A 17698-nucleotide genomic window follows, 5' to 3' on the forward strand; every position below is an offset into this window, starting at 1 on the left:
GGGTAAACGGTGATGCACAACATACTGGCGACTGATACAATGCTGATGAATATGGTAATAATAACAGAACAATGCCTCAATTTAACTACTTTTTTGGCGCATCTGTGCATTTCAAACATGATATTGTCTTGAATTATTCATAACAGCAACATACAGATGTCTATACAATTCATGCATTAATAACTCAAATTGATTGTGCCACGTACAAGAAACTATTTCCATCTCGTCGCTTCCATATTATAAAAACAAAAATGCAAATAAACCACCTATAAACACTAATTTTAAATCTTACCTGGTGCTTGCCGTTTGCCTTTTACTGTGATGGGTGTTTTTGGCACATTATGTTAAAACCACAGTAAAGTGGTAAATCATTTAGAGTTTGCTTCTCATAACAGACAATGGCACAACTTAATATGTAAAAGATTTATTGGATATTGCATACAAAAGACAAATCAAAGTAAAATAGATTAATGAGACGCTTTTGATAGGCGCCCTCCTCTTGTAGGCTTTCGTACAATTTATCCCATAACAAATTGGATTCATAGTTCACAATTTATGGCTCATTTTTTTATGCCATCATCTTTTGATGGTAGTTCAAATACCAGCTTTTACTTTACAGTAGATTACTACAATCACAGATTGACAATTTCGTATTAAATATACCAAAGCACATTGTATCCGTTACATTAGTCACAGCCCCGTCTAATAAAACCTGAAAGAACAAGGAAATGACTTTCCTCATGAAAACAGTGTTCGTAAGTAAAAGAAGCTACATTTAAAATTCAAAGATGTGCATGTGTTTGATTTCACGTCATATGAAGTAAACTTAACAAAAAGGTAGATTTTATTAGCTCAGAGGCCAAGTAACAAATGTACACAAATACAACTTTACTTGAACTCAATTTCTCTTGAATTTAACAAATCTGTGTGCCCCAATTTACCCTTGATATGCTATCAAACAATTGGTTCAAAGAACCTTCGAAAGAACCCTAAAAAGTAAACGTAGATAATCACCCCATTAAAATAAAAAAGTTACGCAATGAATTTCCTTTAAAAAAAAAAATTCTTAAAATGCTTCCCAGGTCATTTTTTTTTGTACACACCACACTGAATATATTCACAAATTTATAAGACGGTTAATGTAAGTTTTAAATGTATTTAAAGTCTCCATGTGCACTAGGATTTAAAAAATCCTTAGGAAAAAACTATCAAAAATATATGATTGTAGCTAAAAACCAAACTGCTGTATTACGCAGTTTGCGTGAAAAGTTGAAGCATTAACTCTAGAGCTCACAGTAACACTCTTATAAAAATATTTGTCACATGCATAATTGTCTAAGAAACAAATTGTAAAACTTAAACGCAACCGAAATCGACAGGGTGGATGGATCCAGATTACTCACTGGATTCAGCATATAAAGTACGGGTTTTAGTTTTTTTTGGAGTGTCTCAAGTAGGTTGTAATTTGAGCAAAGCAAGAAATAAAGGGATATTTTACAAGTCAAATTGGTTTCATTCATTGTCCATTTTTTATGTGGATCTGCATGAGCATCTGCGCTTTTGTAAAAGTGTATTGATTCTGGTCCAATTTCAATGCAGAATTTAATAACTATTAATCACATGGTAAATTCAATTAAATTAAACATTTAACCTGAATTTTCCTTCATATTTGAATAAACTGAAAGTGTTTTTAATATTTGAATGAACTCTGAAACACTGTACTCATTAACTTCCATTGACTATTTAGATGGGGGGGGGGGGTTGTTGGTTTCAAAAATGTCTCGATCACTGATTCCAAAATACATAATACCATGTAAAGCATGAATCGATAATATTACTTTAAACAGTTTAGAAGTCAACGAAACAATCTGGTTTCGTTTCCACCCTGTTAATGTGGTTGGCGAAGCACAAAAACATAAGGTACGCTAAGCTGTCAGTTACGCGCTATAGTGCACTACAGAACAATAATAATAATAAATCCCCCATTCATAACCCTGCAGTGACGAGAACACATTATTCATTGACATGAATATGCTGATTCATTAGTCATCGGCTCGCATAAACACTCTCTGATTTCAGGTCATTTGACTCATTCTCAGATGGTATTCACCAAGGCTATGTACTGGGATGTCGCCGCCTTTGGGAAGTGCTTTGACTCCTACGGCGGGCATCTGGAAAGACTATTCATTGATTATCTGCGGCTGAAAACAGCATAGTTTGCCGCAGCTCAAGATTAACTGGATTTACAAATGAGGTCCGTACAAATAAAGGATAGAGGGAAGGGTGTTATGAACTCATGATTCGAAAAATACAAAAGTAGTGGCTCTACAAAAAAAGATAGAATTGTGTGGAGGAAAACACTAAAGGTGCACGGCTCCATCACATGACGGCACATTCTCTGGATTGGATCTTTGGATCGCCCTGGAAAGGAGCAAATTTGGTTATAACAACCTCTCAAGATCGTCGTTCTAGATCTCAAGTTGTTCAATACCAACCTGCTTATGGAAGAGATCTTCATCATCATCACCGTTCTCCATTTCTATCACGCTTTTCTTGACCGTTCGCTTCGCCACTTCCTGGAAACCCAAGTTCACATTTTGTAATTGGATTCAAAGACAAAGAAGAAAAAAGCCAGAAATATGTTCTTTATACCTCTCCGCTTGAATTGACCAGTAAGGTGAGGATTTCTTCTCCGGTGCCCCAAGAGCTCTGGCTCTTCCACAGCAGGTCTGAAGGAGGACTGTGGGACACGCCGGCGTCAGCGGCCCACACCTTGCACAGAACCAACAGTTTAACAATCTAGTCAACGTCCTGAGAGAAAAAAAATTAAATGAAATACGGTCCTATTTGCTTACATTTACTGTCTGACCAGCCTTCAGGACAAACTTGGGACTGAATTTATAAGCGATTTCCTCTCCATCACCAATTTGTCTCTTTAGTCGCCAGCTGCCCAGAGATTGATCCTAAATTTGGAATTTAAAAAAAATATTATATGTATGTAATATATATATATACACATACACACACGATGAATTCGTTTTTTCCTTTGTTCTTTTGGAAAGCAAGGCACAATAAAGTAAAATATTATTTAAACATCACCGTACTATGGAAGCCCATTTCTGACAATGAATTAAAAAAAATTGAATAAAATGTAATTGTGATTTCTCACTTTTCTTACCTAAAGTCAAAACAAGAGATTTAAACTTGCAATTGCGAGAAAAAAAAAAAAAAAAAAGTCAAAATTGCAAGTTTTATTCTTGTAATTTTGAGAAAAAGTCAGAATTGTGAGATAAAAGAACATCACAATAACCTTTTATCTTCTATTCATTGGCAGAAACTGGCTTCCATATACTTAAGTAGTTGATTTCATTAAAGGGTAACTAAACCCCTGGTCAGAGCCTGACTCCACCCACTGACAATATTTGAAAAATGCTGAAAAGTGGGCAGATCACAGCGGAGATAGAGGGGACGAACCTAGGGCGGGGCTGAGCGAGCGCGGCGTGATCCTGAGACTCGCAGTGACGGATTGATTGACAGCTGCTCAGAGACGCTAAAATGGAGAGTGACTGTAATGACGCAAGTAGCTTTGCAACAGAGCGATCATTTGAAGTAGAGGACTTTTCTCCCCCACTTTCACCTGAAGTGGAGGGTGTCGAGGTGTCTGTTCAAATAAATTCGAGCCGCTGGCTCAAACTGCGGTCTTAACTCCCGCACCGCATCGCTTTTCAGCGCGAGCTGTGTGGAGAAGCCCATTTCCACCTCCATTGCGTTGGAGAAGCAATCCCTATAACTATATAATTGCTATGCTAAATAGATGCTATATTAGTCTATCCTGGTCGTTACCAATACTCGCAATTCCAGCTCCTGACTCACTACAGTGATTTTGATGGTTTTATACTGCCAAGGGCGTGGTAGCTCGTACCAAGGGGCGTGGTGAGCTGGAAACTGCTTACGTCACTTGCCACCGCAACATCCAATAGGAAAAATCAACTGCAGTAGCCACCGTTCAACCTGAAGAGGGCAGCACTCAGACGTTTTTACACCATATATTGTAGAATTAAAACACTTTATACTCAAATGTCAAAAAAGTTACTCGAATCAATGAACAGGACTAATAAAGCCCCATTCTTATAGATCACTAACTAAAAAAAGTTGGTTTAGGGTTTAGTTACTCTTTAAGTTTTGTGAAATTGTATATTTAAATATTTTAAATGAGGCATAGTCTAATTAAATATGCACTAATTTGCATACTTTCCAGAACAGAAGCCAGGTTACATTTTTTTTTAGATATACATTTTTATAGAGATCACTTTGGATTTAACTTCTGACTCCACAAATCAGAAAAATTGCCAGATGCCAGAAGAAAAAAAAGTTTTTAGAAATAAAATGTATGATCAACCCCCTCAATAAACACCTTCAAAATATAGTCAGGATTAAAACTGTAAAGTTTGGTGTATTTAAGTGCTGCTGAATGTGGAGAAAAAAAAAAACGTAAAGAAATGTACTTCCTTGATGGCTGGCACTTTTGGCCAAAGGCATGTTAGAAGGGACGTTGAAAGCCTAGCAAGTATTTTTGCACACTATTTAAAAGCTAAAATGCTCAAAAATGCTGTCATGGTTGGCAACTCACTAGCTTGTATAAAATCAGTTGAATGATATATGAACAAACCCTTCTGTAAAAACTTAAAACATAGGAATAAAACTAAGTTTAAATGCTGTTGAAGTGGAGATATAAACTCATTAAAGATATGTATTAGAACTGAAATATAAAGATGCAATAAGTAGAATAATAAAATCAAACGCATGATATGAAAAAACCTGAATCTGAAATAATCTGCATACAGAGTGCAATAAAACATAACAAAAAGTGGTTTCTTTCCACTTCATTTTATATAAAAAAAAAAAAATAGCCCAAAATGTCTGAAGTGTATTCACTTAATACATCAAGGGAAACTTGTGTAATGTGATATTTATTACGTTCTCCCCAAACTCCCCATTGACTGTACCTTGTCAGAGTTGTTCCTGAGGGTCACAGATTTCCCCTCCAGGTCGATTTCCTCGATACTGACGCTTCCTGTCGCTTCGGCCTCCTGACTGATCTGGACTTTAGGAGCAGTGGTGGACGCTTCCTCCAGCTCCACACGCTTTCTCTTGGCACGGGAGCCACGTGAAGACGAAGAAGTGCTGCTCGCTGTGGTGCGGGACACTGTGACCCGTGAGGACGGGCTGGGGGACAACTTCAGCCTAGAGGAGACGGGACGCACATGCGTTTAAACAAACAGGAAATCACGTATGTGATTGTAAAAAGTAAATATAGAAAAGATGAACCGCACCATTAAAACTAGGGATGCACGATATTGGATTCTTGCTAATATCCGATATTTTTAAACTCATTTTGGCCGATACCGATATATTTTCTTTTGTTTAAAAACAACAAGTCTCCGGTGCAGAAATTATGGTTAGATTTGAAAAAAGAAAAAAAAAAAAAAAATTACACATTGAATGAATAAAACTGGATATATGAAATTAATTTATAAATATGTTTGACTTTTTTTATTCAGCTATAGCTTCTGACTTTTAAATCAAAATACACTCGTGATTTTATGAGATCGAACATGCATTATTCAGAAACACAAGCTTCTTGTTGATATGTGTATTTTGTTTTCATTTTGACTATCACACACTGAATGATTCATCTTTGTACGTACATTTTTTTAATTAAATGCAGGGATCTAAAACAGTGAATCTAATCATCATTCATGCAAAAGCTCACTTCAAGAAGACCACACCGTTTACGTGATGTAATCGCTAGCACACTGAGTTAATCCTCTTATTGGCATATTTTTTTAATATCGGGCCGATGCCGATATTCGCACTTTAGGCCATTATCGGCTAATACCGATATTGAACCGATAATATTGTGCATCCCTAATAAAACGAAATGTTTACACGACTTCGCTGTCATCTTACCTTTCCATCCTATCATCTGTGCTCCAAATATCTCAACTGCAGACTATCTTTAATTCGTCTCAATCTCCCAGATGGTCTAAGCTGCCTGGTCTTCAAGTCTTCCTGTTAAATTAACTCTCTGGGCTCATGTTTTTCGACAGAGCCGCTTTCGGTTCGCTCGAGTATGAGTGAAACATACAATTATCATTCCAGCGTGACATTTTACAACCTACCCTGCTCTTCAGACACATCAAGTATGTCAAGTATGAAGCACAAAAAAATGTGAAAAGTGTTTGCCGTTTCTGAACAAGTTATGGACTGCAGCTATCCATGAAAGACGATAATAATCAACAGATGCAAAACACTCAACAACACCTAGTTTGTGTGCATCGTTGACAAATGCTTGATTGTGTCACAAAACCAAGTGGCTTCCTACCTTGATGGCATTTTTTTCCCACAGACTTGTCTAAAGCACTAGAAAACCCTAGTAATCTGCCTAATACTCGTGTTCAAACACGTTTCATAAGTTAACATGTCACCATTTGTAGACAAGGTACAGCATTCTTAGGTCTTGAAGTCAGTTTTGAAGCATTCTGGACATCAGACACATGAGAAACTTACTCCAATGTGTTTGATACTTTCTGATGCTTTCTCAATAAGCAGCACTTTTGGCCACAGGAAAGGGTGCGCGATAATGACAAAAAATCTCAATGTTTTCTAGAATATTTTCGATAATACGTTGAAGATATGTTGTTGAGCATGTTACACACATTTTGTACGGTGGTTAGTTTGCAGGAGTAAAAGAAGTTTAAATAGATTTTTACCTTTTGTGGGCATTTTTACCTTTATAAGGCTATTTTTTTTTACGTAATTAAATGTATGCATCATTTTTTTGGGGTCAAATACTTACATTTAATCAATCAGTTTAAACAGTAAGAAACTACACAATCTAATGAAATCGGTATCAACAAATTTTTGTGTCTGTGATACAGAGATGGCACAGGATCTGCATCTGAAGTGTCGTTTACATGAACCAAAACAGACTGTTTAATGCAGAACATTAATGCAGTTATAAATGCATAGTTAACGTTTTGATGTTTAAAAAAAAAAATTTCAATAGTGATATTATATAGTGATATAATTTTGGGGCGAGTCACTGAATCACTCATTCAACCGATTATTTGATTCAGTAACGCAAAAGAGTTCTGCTGTGGCTTAATTTGAAACTAGGGCTAAAATGATTAGTCTGTCGACTAATATTTTTGTTGTCAAATTGATCTCATATGAACTGTAAGAGCCTGCAATAACACTGTTTGACCAGTGTGGTGCTGTATTCAGCTCTCACAGATGAAATTCAAGAGGAGACTCCGAACCTGAAGCAGAGTTTAAATGAATCTGTAAAAATGTCCTGTGCACTTTACTCTAAATAATTAAATAAACACAACAAATGACAGTGGTGAGAAAACAGCGGTTAAGAAAGCATCTGATCATAGCAATGTTGATAAGTTTGCAACAGCTCTGCAATCGGCTCTTCAGTCACATTATGTTTGTTTCAGCCCTTTTTGATACTATTTTCATTGACTAAAAAAGAACTGCTGTGTGTAAAATGTGAGTGAATTAATATTAACTGTTTATGAGACGGTCTTGGAGAAAAAAAAACTGTACTCTTTATATTACCCATTTCAGAAGATATACATATAAAAAAAATCATACGGGGAAAATATTTGCACCATTATCTCTAATTTTGTGGGAATTGTAAATGTATTTTAACAAACTTAATCACGCAGTGAAAGCGTGAACTCTAAATGCGCTCGTGCAGTAGTCTAACCTACATCTCAAATCGCATATAGTTTAGACACTTATGATATTATCGTAGATGATATATCGCACTCCCCAAACCTGGCCTGTCTGAATGGGTTTCAAAAGCCAAACGCCCAAAAATGCTGTTTAGGATGGCAGCTCACTTGGCCTCCATTTCTACATGATTATTAGTTTGAGCGTTTAAAGACGTGGGTCCTGTAGATGCTCACCTGTCCTCCTCGCCCTCCAGCAGCTTCCTGTAGGCGTTGATCTCCATGTCCAGGGCCAGTTTGACGTCCAGCAGCTCCTGGTACTCGTTGAGCTGCTGCTGCATGCACTCCCTCAGCTCGGCCATCTCACGCTCTTTGTCATCCAGCTGTCGGCGATACTTGTCCCGGTCGCTGGATAGCATGTCCTCTAGCTCGCGGATGCGCTCCTCAGCGGCAGACGCCTGCGGTGGGGCGACAAAAAACAAGTTGTGAATGACGGGTAGCAATTCATCAGGCCATTTCTGCTGCTCAGTATTTGTGGTCGACCGATATATAGCCAAGGCCAATATATCGGCCGATATTTGGCACATATCGGTCGACCACTATTCAGCACAACAGTGTGGTGTTTTCCTCTAACACTACAGGAGAACTCAAAGAGAACAGAAGTTTAAACTCAAAAGGCTTTCAATTTGGACATTTAGACTTTAGCTTTAGGCCATCTGTACCTGTTTCTGCAGAGCGCTGAGCTGATAGCTCAGGCCCTCGATCCTCATGTGAGCTTCCTGGAGCTCCTCGCGGGCCGTGAGCACTGCCTTATCGTTCATGTCAGACGACACCTTGGCGTTATCCAGCTGCAGAGACAAGATTTTAGTTCACACACAAACCACGTTTCCAACAGCGAGTTTATTTGTGAAGCTAGTGTTTCTGACTTTGGCCCTGAAGGTCTGCTGGAGCTCGTCCTTGTAGATCTGCACTTGCTCCTCGTGCTGTCTGCGCAGATCCTGCAGCGCCTGCGCTAGCTTGAACTCGTAGTCCTGCCGTACGCCCGAGTCCACCTCCACCATACGCTTCTCACGATGCCGGCGAGTCTCACGCACCTCCTGCATCACACACACGTGTTACATCTGACCTGGGCACAGATTGACTAGAAAGCAATGGTTGGCCGAAATTGCAGGTGAAATTAACTAATAATTAATACTTTACTAAATATGTTTAAATGTGCAAATGTCCCTGTGGCTCAGTGGTAGAGCATTGTGTTAGCAGCGCAAAAGGTTCTGGGTTCGATTCCCAGGAAACACATAGTGGTAAAAAGTCACTTGGGATAAAAGCGTCTGCTAAATCATTTATAGCACAATTGTTTATACACTTATTCATTTGCCAATTTGTAATTCTCCTGTAAAATTTTTTTTTTTTTTTTTTGTCTGTGTGTTGTTGTCTCTGTTTACTGGAAGCTTATGTCACTAAAACAAATTCCTTGTATGCGCAAGCATACTTGGCAATAAAGCTCTTTCTGATTCTGATTTCTGATTTTCTAAATGCATAAATGTAAATGCAAATGGGCGTTATTTAATTAAATATGCACTAATTCACATGAAGTCGATTTCAAAATTCTTGTTTAATTTTTTTTGACATACAAAGGGAACTCCGGGTATCCCTTTTTAAGTCACTCCATAATTCAGAAAACACTTTAAACAGCCAGAAAACAATATATTTCCATTATTATATTTCCATTATTATAATCAAGAAAGTTATATAGGAACAAATCCCTCAGTAAAAACCTTCAGAATATAGACAGGAGTAATTAAGTAAAGTCTGTTGTGTGTAAGTGCCACTGAATTGGAGATTTATGGCTCAGTGTTGGAGAAAAAACTTATTTTGAGAACAGCCTTTAAAAATATGTATTATATTTGAAATCTATTGACACAAATAGATAAAGCGCTATAAAAGGAACATGTAACGGTGTCTTTTGGATGTTTTCTTTCCATTAGTCTGAAAAAACACTTAAAGTGAACTTTAGGCCAAAAAGCCCAAAATCAAAAAATTAACAGGTGCATGATTTTTTGCCTGCAATGTCTCGCATTAACTAATTGGCCAATATTTTATCCAGACTTTTATTTTGACACCATTGGGACTTTTATTTTGACACCATTAAACTGACCTCCTCAAACATGCTCTTCCTGAACTCCAGCTCCTCTGTCAGACTCTGGCAGCGGTTTTCCAGATCCACCCGTGCTAGCGTCTCCGTCTCCAGCTGTTTCTTAGCCACGCCGTGAGCGTCTTCAGCCTGAAACAGGAGACGAACGCCTCCGTTAGACCTCGTTCTGAAGCCGAGGAGGCTGAAATGTGGCTTGAGGGACTTACTTTGGCCAGCTGAGTCTTGAGGTCGGCGAGTTCGGCAGACAGGGAGTTGTTCTCGCTGAGGGCCGTGTTAAGAGCCGCCTCTTTCTTGTTGTACTGCGCTTCCAGTTCCTTGAGCCGAGACTGAGCCAGAGCCAGGTCTCCATCCTTCTTCTTAAAGCTGGAAAACAAATTCAAAAAGAGTCAAAATCGATCTTTAACAACGGCTGTCAGTGGATTAATCATGTTTTTGGAATTAATTTAATTCATCCGTTAGACGGTGTGAATAAAGATGTATAAAGTAGAGCTTTAACTGTACTACGATATAACAATAATAGTAAATTAGCTAAAATAGTAAATAAGTTATTATAACGAAATAAAAACGCAACAAGATATAAAACGTAAACATATCATAAAAATACGCAATATACAATTAATGATACATAAAAATGTCAAAAACAAAAGGTTTTTAAAAACTACAAATAGAAACATTAGAAGAAAACAAAGTTAAACAAATTTAATAAAAATACACCCTTTAAATATAGATGATAAAAGTAAAATACAAACAATACAACCCACATGAAAAATTATTAATTTATTTTATTAATATAGTAACAAATATTACTAGAAATATACTTTTTAAATGTAAACGATAAATGTAAGATATAAATTTAATACAGACCACAGTATTAATAATGTGATATTATATTATATAAAACAATACTGTTGGCTTTTATTAAAATAAATATACTTTACAGTATTTATCGCAAATTAGAATCATATTAATGAGGGCTGGGTTTCACACGCTTCTCAGTGAAACAAAACATTTAATCCCTCTTCAAATTATTTCCTATATTTTTTTTCAGTAGCTACGACACGAGCTTCGCTAACATTTCATATAACGTAATTCAGATTCTCCCCAAATGCAGATAAAGCTGGTGTAATCTGCGTGACAAGTTACAGATGTTACACACACACTGCTGTGGGTAAACCAGTCGCCCACAATCAGGCACCTTGCAACAGCCACTTCCTGTTTATTTGCGCTCATTAGCCACGAGATCAACCGAACATGACATCTTAAGCAAATGCATGCAAGTTCTGTTCTAGTCGAATTATACAAAGCAGCAGATGGAAGCGGGTTTAAACCAGGTTAGTTAAGCCCAACTTATGTTTAAAGACCACTTACTTAAAGCCTTATGGGTAATTAAACTAAAGCAATAAGCACAGTGAAGCCGTGGTTTACAGTGAATTTATAACATAGGCATGACGCTTCATGGGGCTTATTGCTTTTATAAAACGGCTAGTAAGGTTTCACAAAATAAAACAGAGTAAATAAAGTGTAATGATATTAATAAAAACAGTATTCTTCCACCAAATAATGTAGCTTCTCAGAAACAGGTGTGGTTCTAAGAAAGTGGTTGCCGAGCAACACACAAATGTAAACAAAGGTGTATGTTTGGCTCAGCCAATCAGAATCAAGGACTGGAACTCTCTGATTTATAATGGGAAGGGTGTTTTCACATAACAAGTGTGTTTTTGAGTCGTACTCACTTGCGTGTGACCTCCTCGAGATCAGAGTTGGCTTTTCCCAGATCGATCTGAAGTTTGGCTCGTTCCCGCGCCGTTTCGTCAAGCACTCGCCTGGTGTCCGCGAGCTCGGCCTCATAAAGAGTCTTAATCCCAGACACCTAAGCGAAAAACACACCATCAGTATCATCGTTAAATTAAAGCAGGAAAAACAAACTTTCGCGCTTTTAAATTTTTTTTTTTTAAATAAGATAAACGATTTTAAAAACGTATTTGAAGTTTATTGTATAAACGTAAGAAATACACTCGTTTTAACATGACACATTTTTATTTATATTTAATTTTAGTAGTAAAACAAAACAAAATAAACTAATTAAAAAAAATGTAAACACTATACGATAATTTTTATTTAGTTTAAGTTGAAATACTAAAGCTAAAATTAATAAACATTAATATATACATTAAAAATGACAAAAACTCACAATCACTTACTAAAACTTTAAATTAAGGTAAAAAAAAAAGAAGCCCATTTCTAAAACAAAATGTTTCTCTTTAGCTCATTTAACTTTTTTGCACATTTTTTCATATTTCGTTTACATTTGTGTGTGGCTTATAATTTACAATCAACAAGATTAAACATTTTTTTATAATATATATTATAGTATAGTAAACTTTTATTCTTTCTTTTAACCTATAGTAAGGTTTCGCGTTGTCCATATTTTTACTTCTGTTGGTGGTTGAAAATTAACACAATGATTTTTTTTCTTACATTTCAGTGCAATTTGAAACATTGTAACACAAATATGCCTTATAAATAAATAAATATTACGCTTGTACTACAAAAACAACCAAGGAAAATTTGACTTGATAAGGCACTGAAAGACCTTTTAAAAAATACTGAAAGACCTTTTTTTATTATTATTAAAATGCACTCGGAACTTGCATCAATGATGCCACAAAAAAAAAAAACACTGATTCAAACACATAACAACAAGATGATTTCAGGAGCCTACAAGTCCTTGAGCAACTAAGTTACTAGCAGACATTATTAGTAAATAAACTAAGTTTGAGAGGAAAGTGCATGACAGAAAACAAGACTTTAAACCGCATTTAAGCCATTTCTTTCCTCATGTCTGATCTATGAGGGGTGCAGTTTGATGCGGTCACCATTCAGATCAGATTCAAATTTCAAAAGTGCATCTGGCCACTCCCAGACTTTGAGGAAAACGCCCAAACACACACTCAGGAGTCCAGGACAACACATAAAAGTTTAGGAATCACGCTTTCTAACGTGAATTTGATCACACACACACACACACGCATTGCTAACTGATCAACCCATGCATAAATAAAAAGAAAACGCACAACTTAAGAGGCATGTGGAGACAGTTAACTGGCCACTTTATAGAGCTCACATACATTTGCTTTTACATGCAATGCATTTATGAAAATAGATTTGCATTCGCAAAACACGGTTTTCAATGCACTTGCTTGATTGTGTCAAAATGCATAACGTTAACTTCCTCGCGCGATTTTTCAAATGCTGTGCCATCACTCAACACACTGCTAACGTTTTAATGATTTAACGCATACTAGAAGCGCTAAATCTACACGCAATGTCAACGAGAAATCCGAGTTAAACGCTTCGGAACGGATCATTGCTCGAACAGGCAGATCTATCGCTCGTGAACGCAGCACAAAGGAACGGCTCCGCACCTCTCTGGTCGAGACTTCCTCCTTCTCGGAGACTTTGACGAGCAGCCGGTCGTTCTCGAGCTCCAGGGAGCGCACGCGGTCGATGTAGACGGCCAGGCGGTCGTTGAGCGCGCTCAGCTCCTCTTTCTCCTGCAGGCGCGTGATCCGCGCGGGGCTTAGCGGGGTTTGGGCGGCAGTCGCGCGACTCGACTCGCGGCTCGGGGTTGCGGTCGCCATATCGCTTCACGCTAGAGATCCACTTCAGCTCAAATAAACACTTCCTCCCCAGTTCCACTTCGGCCCGGTGTACGCAGCGGCCTCCGAGTCGCACTTGGAACGGTTTCCGGTGGTGTTTGGTAGTTTTTGTCTGTTTTGTGAGTTTTTGAATGAAACCGTGTTTTGTAGTCCAAGTCCTGGTTGGCTGTCTCTGACACGGAGGTGTGAAAAGAAAATGGCCGCCGCGCTGCTAACATAAAACCGCGCCAAAATTCCGCCAAAGTGGTTATGGGAGTTGTAGTACGAAACCCCAAAACCTCCAACAACTATGTCTGTCATTATTTTTATATTAAAATAATATTGTTTAGATTTTCGAAGAGCCTTAACGAATTTTTTTTTTGCTTATAATTCACGAACAACGAGGTGGAAACGACTTTTTTTTTAACTATGTTTTGTGTTTTATCTTTTTTTTTTTTTACTTTTGTTTGTGGCACATGATTCACGCATTGATTTTTCAATTTCAATTTGAAACAAAATTAAAATACTACAAAAACAACCAAGGAGACTTTTAAAGGCAATTAAAAGCGTTTAAAAAACCTAATAAAAGCTTTTTTTATTTTTGGAATTGTAATGCCAAGTATATTCGGAAACATCCAACAAAATAATATAAATATAAAAAAAATATAATTCATAATAAAAATAAGCAATATTTTTTTCTTTTATTATTATTTGTATTATTTTCCTATTTAGAGAAAGAATGCAGAATGAAAATAAAATGTGATTTAATTGTCACATTGATTTTACTTAATAGAATGGTTCTTTTATTATTAGGGTTAAAAAAAACACATGCATTAAAATAATAACTTTAAAGTAATCTCTCGTAAAGACGAACTCCAAAAGACCGTTTAGTCTCTTCTAGGCGGCGCCACTTATTTTTCCCGCGAACTCTTTTCTTGCTGTCGCGCGTGAAAGGGCAGCTTCCGCCCCGCAGCGGTCCTTCCGGTCTGGACGCCATTAGCAAAGCGCAGGTATGAATCACTAGAGAACCTCGAGTGATAAAATCCCGTTGATATCTTATCAATCGCGTCCCAAACCATCCCAAAATCCCTCGTTTTTTTAATATAACTCAAACCGAGCGATCTCCAGCCATTATTTGTGAAACTAAACCGCGATGTTTGTTGGTTTTCCACCTCAGGTATCCGCGACTTTACCGCTGTCATAATAAATGAACCGCAATATATATAATATAAATGTGACATATTCGCACTTATTATGGAATATTATAATATATCCTGACTTTAAGCTGTTCAGTCGGCCGCCTCAGCACACATGACAGTGTTTTCACATCAATGATGTTATATAAAATCTTGTTTTTCTCTCTCCACAGACATGGCCATCAGGTATCCTATGGCGGTTGGTCTTAATAAAGGCCATCCAGTGACCAAAAACCTCTCCAAGCCCAAGCAGAGCCGCAGGAGAGGCGTGAGTCACATCTATCACTTTCTAAACCTTAATTTTAAAGATTGGTTTAACCTTCAAACTCGTTTAGCTGAATTCAAGCCTTCAGAAACCAGAGCAGAGCATCTTTTAACCCGTTAACTACCACTGGCCCGCCGGTGGGTCTATTTGCCATTACATGTTTTAAACCGTAATATCTTAGTCTGAACCAAAAGTAATCTTGACAAACTGTATATCGTTGGAAAGCATAAAGACTGTAATTTTGATATTTGGTGTCTGGTGATTTTTGAAATATATTACAGAGCAACAAATTTATTAATATGCAAGAAGAGTACTTACTCATCAGAGTCAGAGAGTGTGTTCTGACCTTTACTTTGAAAAAGTGATAGATGAAATTCAGCATAGATGAAATCATGAAAAATCCTTATTCCTTTTCAAGGAGAGTTTTCAAAAGATAACATCCATTGTGTGTGTATGTATGTATGTGTGTATATATATATATATATAGATTTTTTTTTTTTAAAGGTCTAAAAGTGTGTTTTTTGAATGGTTAGAATAAGCAATAGCTTTTTCTTTTTTGATGCATTGTGAACTATAACGCAAGTCCAGGGTTCTCGTAGCAAGTCTCTAATGTGTTTTTGAGGTCAAATTGAAATCAAATACTGACATACTGACCCTTAATGCTTCTGATTGTGATGTCTACTACTTAAATATTGAGAGAAGTATGTAAAAATGTTTCAGGTCACAAACCATTTATGGTAATGAAGTCGCCCTTAAATGGTTAATAATGGGGTTTGATGGTCATCTAGTGGAAAAGTTTGGTACTACGCCCAAACAAAATCTCACATCAACCTTGTGTAACATAACTTTTAATTTTGGTTTGGATTTTCTAGCAGTTTTAGAGTAAAACATGTTTGTAAATATTTAAATTATATTTTCATAAACGTAAATGTCCATAACTTTTGTTATATAATCTTTATAACTTTTTTTCACTTTTACAATAATCTGCTTTAAAAAGAGACCAACCTCAAGTCGGTGGACCAAAGCATTCAACATTTATAGTTGGAAATGTCATTTTCAAGTCTATGCTTAAAAACTGGAACTGACAGTTAGCAGGTTAAAGTGACCTTGTTCTTGTGTTCCAGCGTCTGACCAAACACACCAAGTTCGTGCGTGACATGATCCGCGAGGTGTGCGGTTTCGCGCCCTACGAGAGGCGCGCGATGGAGCTGCTGAAGGTGTCCAAAGACAAGCGTGCGCTCAAGTTCATCAAGAAACGGGTACGAGCTCAATTTCATTTATAAGCGACTTGTAGTGTAATAGTGGGAAGAAATGTCCCTAAAAAGCTGAAAAAATTCACTTTTTTGTTTTCCCATCAAAGCTTTAATCGCATCGCAAATCGTGCCAGACAAAATTGGCCTTTTTTTTTGTATTTAGTTTGGTTATATATTGGTTAGGCGGATCATGCTTGGAATAAAAACATTTGAAACAACTTTTACAATTTTGTAAACAATTTTTACAACTTAAAAAAAAAATGTTATTGTTGGGACAAGAAATATGATTTTGTAATTCTTTTTTTTTATATATAATTAAAACGTTTAGTTCAGATTCTGTTGTTCTCTGATACTAAAGGTTGTTACTGACATTTCTCCATATTAGATTGTATTTAATTTTTTAAAATAATTTTTATTAAATTATTGCATTCTATATTTAAGATTAATTTATTGCTTTTCAATGAGATTTTTATGCATATTAGATTGTATTTAATTTTCAATTAAGTAGATTTTTTTTATTTTGAATTAGATTTCAATTAAATTGCATTATATATTTGTAAGATTTTTTTTTATTGCTTTTGAATTACATTATTTTTGCAAATTTGTATTTAAAAAAATTATTAGGTTTCAATTAAGTTATTTTAGTTTCGAGATGCTTTTAAAGTCTTTATTAATATTCAGTTTTTTTGCATATTAGACTATTTTAATTTAATTAGATTTCCATTAAATTATTGCATTATAGATTAAGATTTCTTATTTTGAATTGAATTTATTTTTGCATATTTATTGTATTTTAATTTTTTCAATCAAATGTATTAATTTCAATTAAATTATTGCATTATATATTTTTAATATTGCTTTTGAATTAGATTTTTATTTTTGCTTATTAGATTGTATTTTATTTTTTAATTACTTTTATTTTGAATTAGATTTCAATTTCTTGCATTATATATTTTTAAATATAAATTAGATGTTTTAGCTGAAATTATATATATATATATATATATATATATAATTTTTTTCTCTTTTCAATTAACTGTCATAACTAGAATGATCCTGCTTCTTACCTTGTTTACATGTAGCAACCACTAAGTTATATTCAGTACAATATCCTCATGATCTGGTTGTTTTTCATTGTGTGTGTGCAGGTGGGAACTCACATCCGCGCCAAGAGAAAGAGGGAAGAGCTCAGCAACATTCTGGCCGCGATGAGGAAAGCTGCTGCTAAGAAAGAGTAGCCTGTGTAATGATGAATAAATCTGTATGTGTGAAAACAAGCTTTAGTCTCCTGTGCTTCATTGAGATGCATCAGTCGACTGGAGTAACTGAAAACACCACAGTCAAATCCATGGATCGCAAAGTGTGTTTAACCAAATAAACAGTCCATGTGTTGGGTATTTAATGTCTAGAACCATAAAAATGGATAAAAACAAACAGCAATGAGGTAAGCTT

At 36.2% G+C, this 17698-nt stretch overlaps 2 protein-coding genes across 3 annotated transcripts; one reads left to right on the plus strand and one right to left on the minus strand.

Moving 5' to 3' along the window:
• Window positions 1–408: 408 nt before the first annotated feature.
• LOC132131918 (lamin-B2-like) lies at window positions 409–13747 on the minus strand. Its single transcript, XM_059544086.1, has 12 exons — window positions 13320–13747; window positions 11628–11764; window positions 10101–10257; window positions 9898–10023; window positions 8669–8839; window positions 8465–8590; window positions 7980–8200; window positions 5007–5244; window positions 2856–2963; window positions 2653–2772; window positions 2496–2576; window positions 409–2421 (listed from the first exon to the last, which is right to left on the minus strand). The coding sequence occupies exons 1-12, from the start codon at window positions 13533–13535 to the stop codon at window positions 2380–2382; spliced, it is 1743 nt and encodes a 580-aa protein (XP_059400069.1). The 5' UTR covers window positions 13536–13747; the 3' UTR covers window positions 409–2379.
• A 670-nt stretch (window positions 13748–14417) lies between these two features.
• Window positions 14418–17523, plus strand: LOC132131053 (large ribosomal subunit protein eL36). 2 transcript variants are annotated; one of them, XM_059542975.1, is made up of 4 exons: window positions 14418–14542; window positions 14902–14996; window positions 16118–16252; window positions 17395–17523. In XM_059542975.1, the coding sequence occupies exons 2-4, from the start codon at window positions 14904–14906 to the stop codon at window positions 17482–17484; spliced, it is 318 nt and encodes a 105-aa protein (XP_059398958.1). In that variant the 5' UTR covers window positions 14418–14542; window positions 14902–14903; the 3' UTR covers window positions 17485–17523. The 2 variants fall into 2 exon arrangements, with proteins under 2 accessions (XP_059398958.1, XP_059398959.1); XM_059542976.1 differs by lacking the exon at window positions 14418–14542 and adding an exon at window positions 14585–14709.
• Window positions 17524–17698: the final 175 nt, after the last annotated feature.

The sequence above is a fragment of the Carassius carassius genome, chromosome 48 (assembly GCF_963082965.1).
Source record: "Carassius carassius chromosome 48, fCarCar2.1, whole genome shotgun sequence".
NCBI lineage: Eukaryota > Metazoa > Chordata > Actinopteri > Cypriniformes > Cyprinidae > Carassius > Carassius carassius.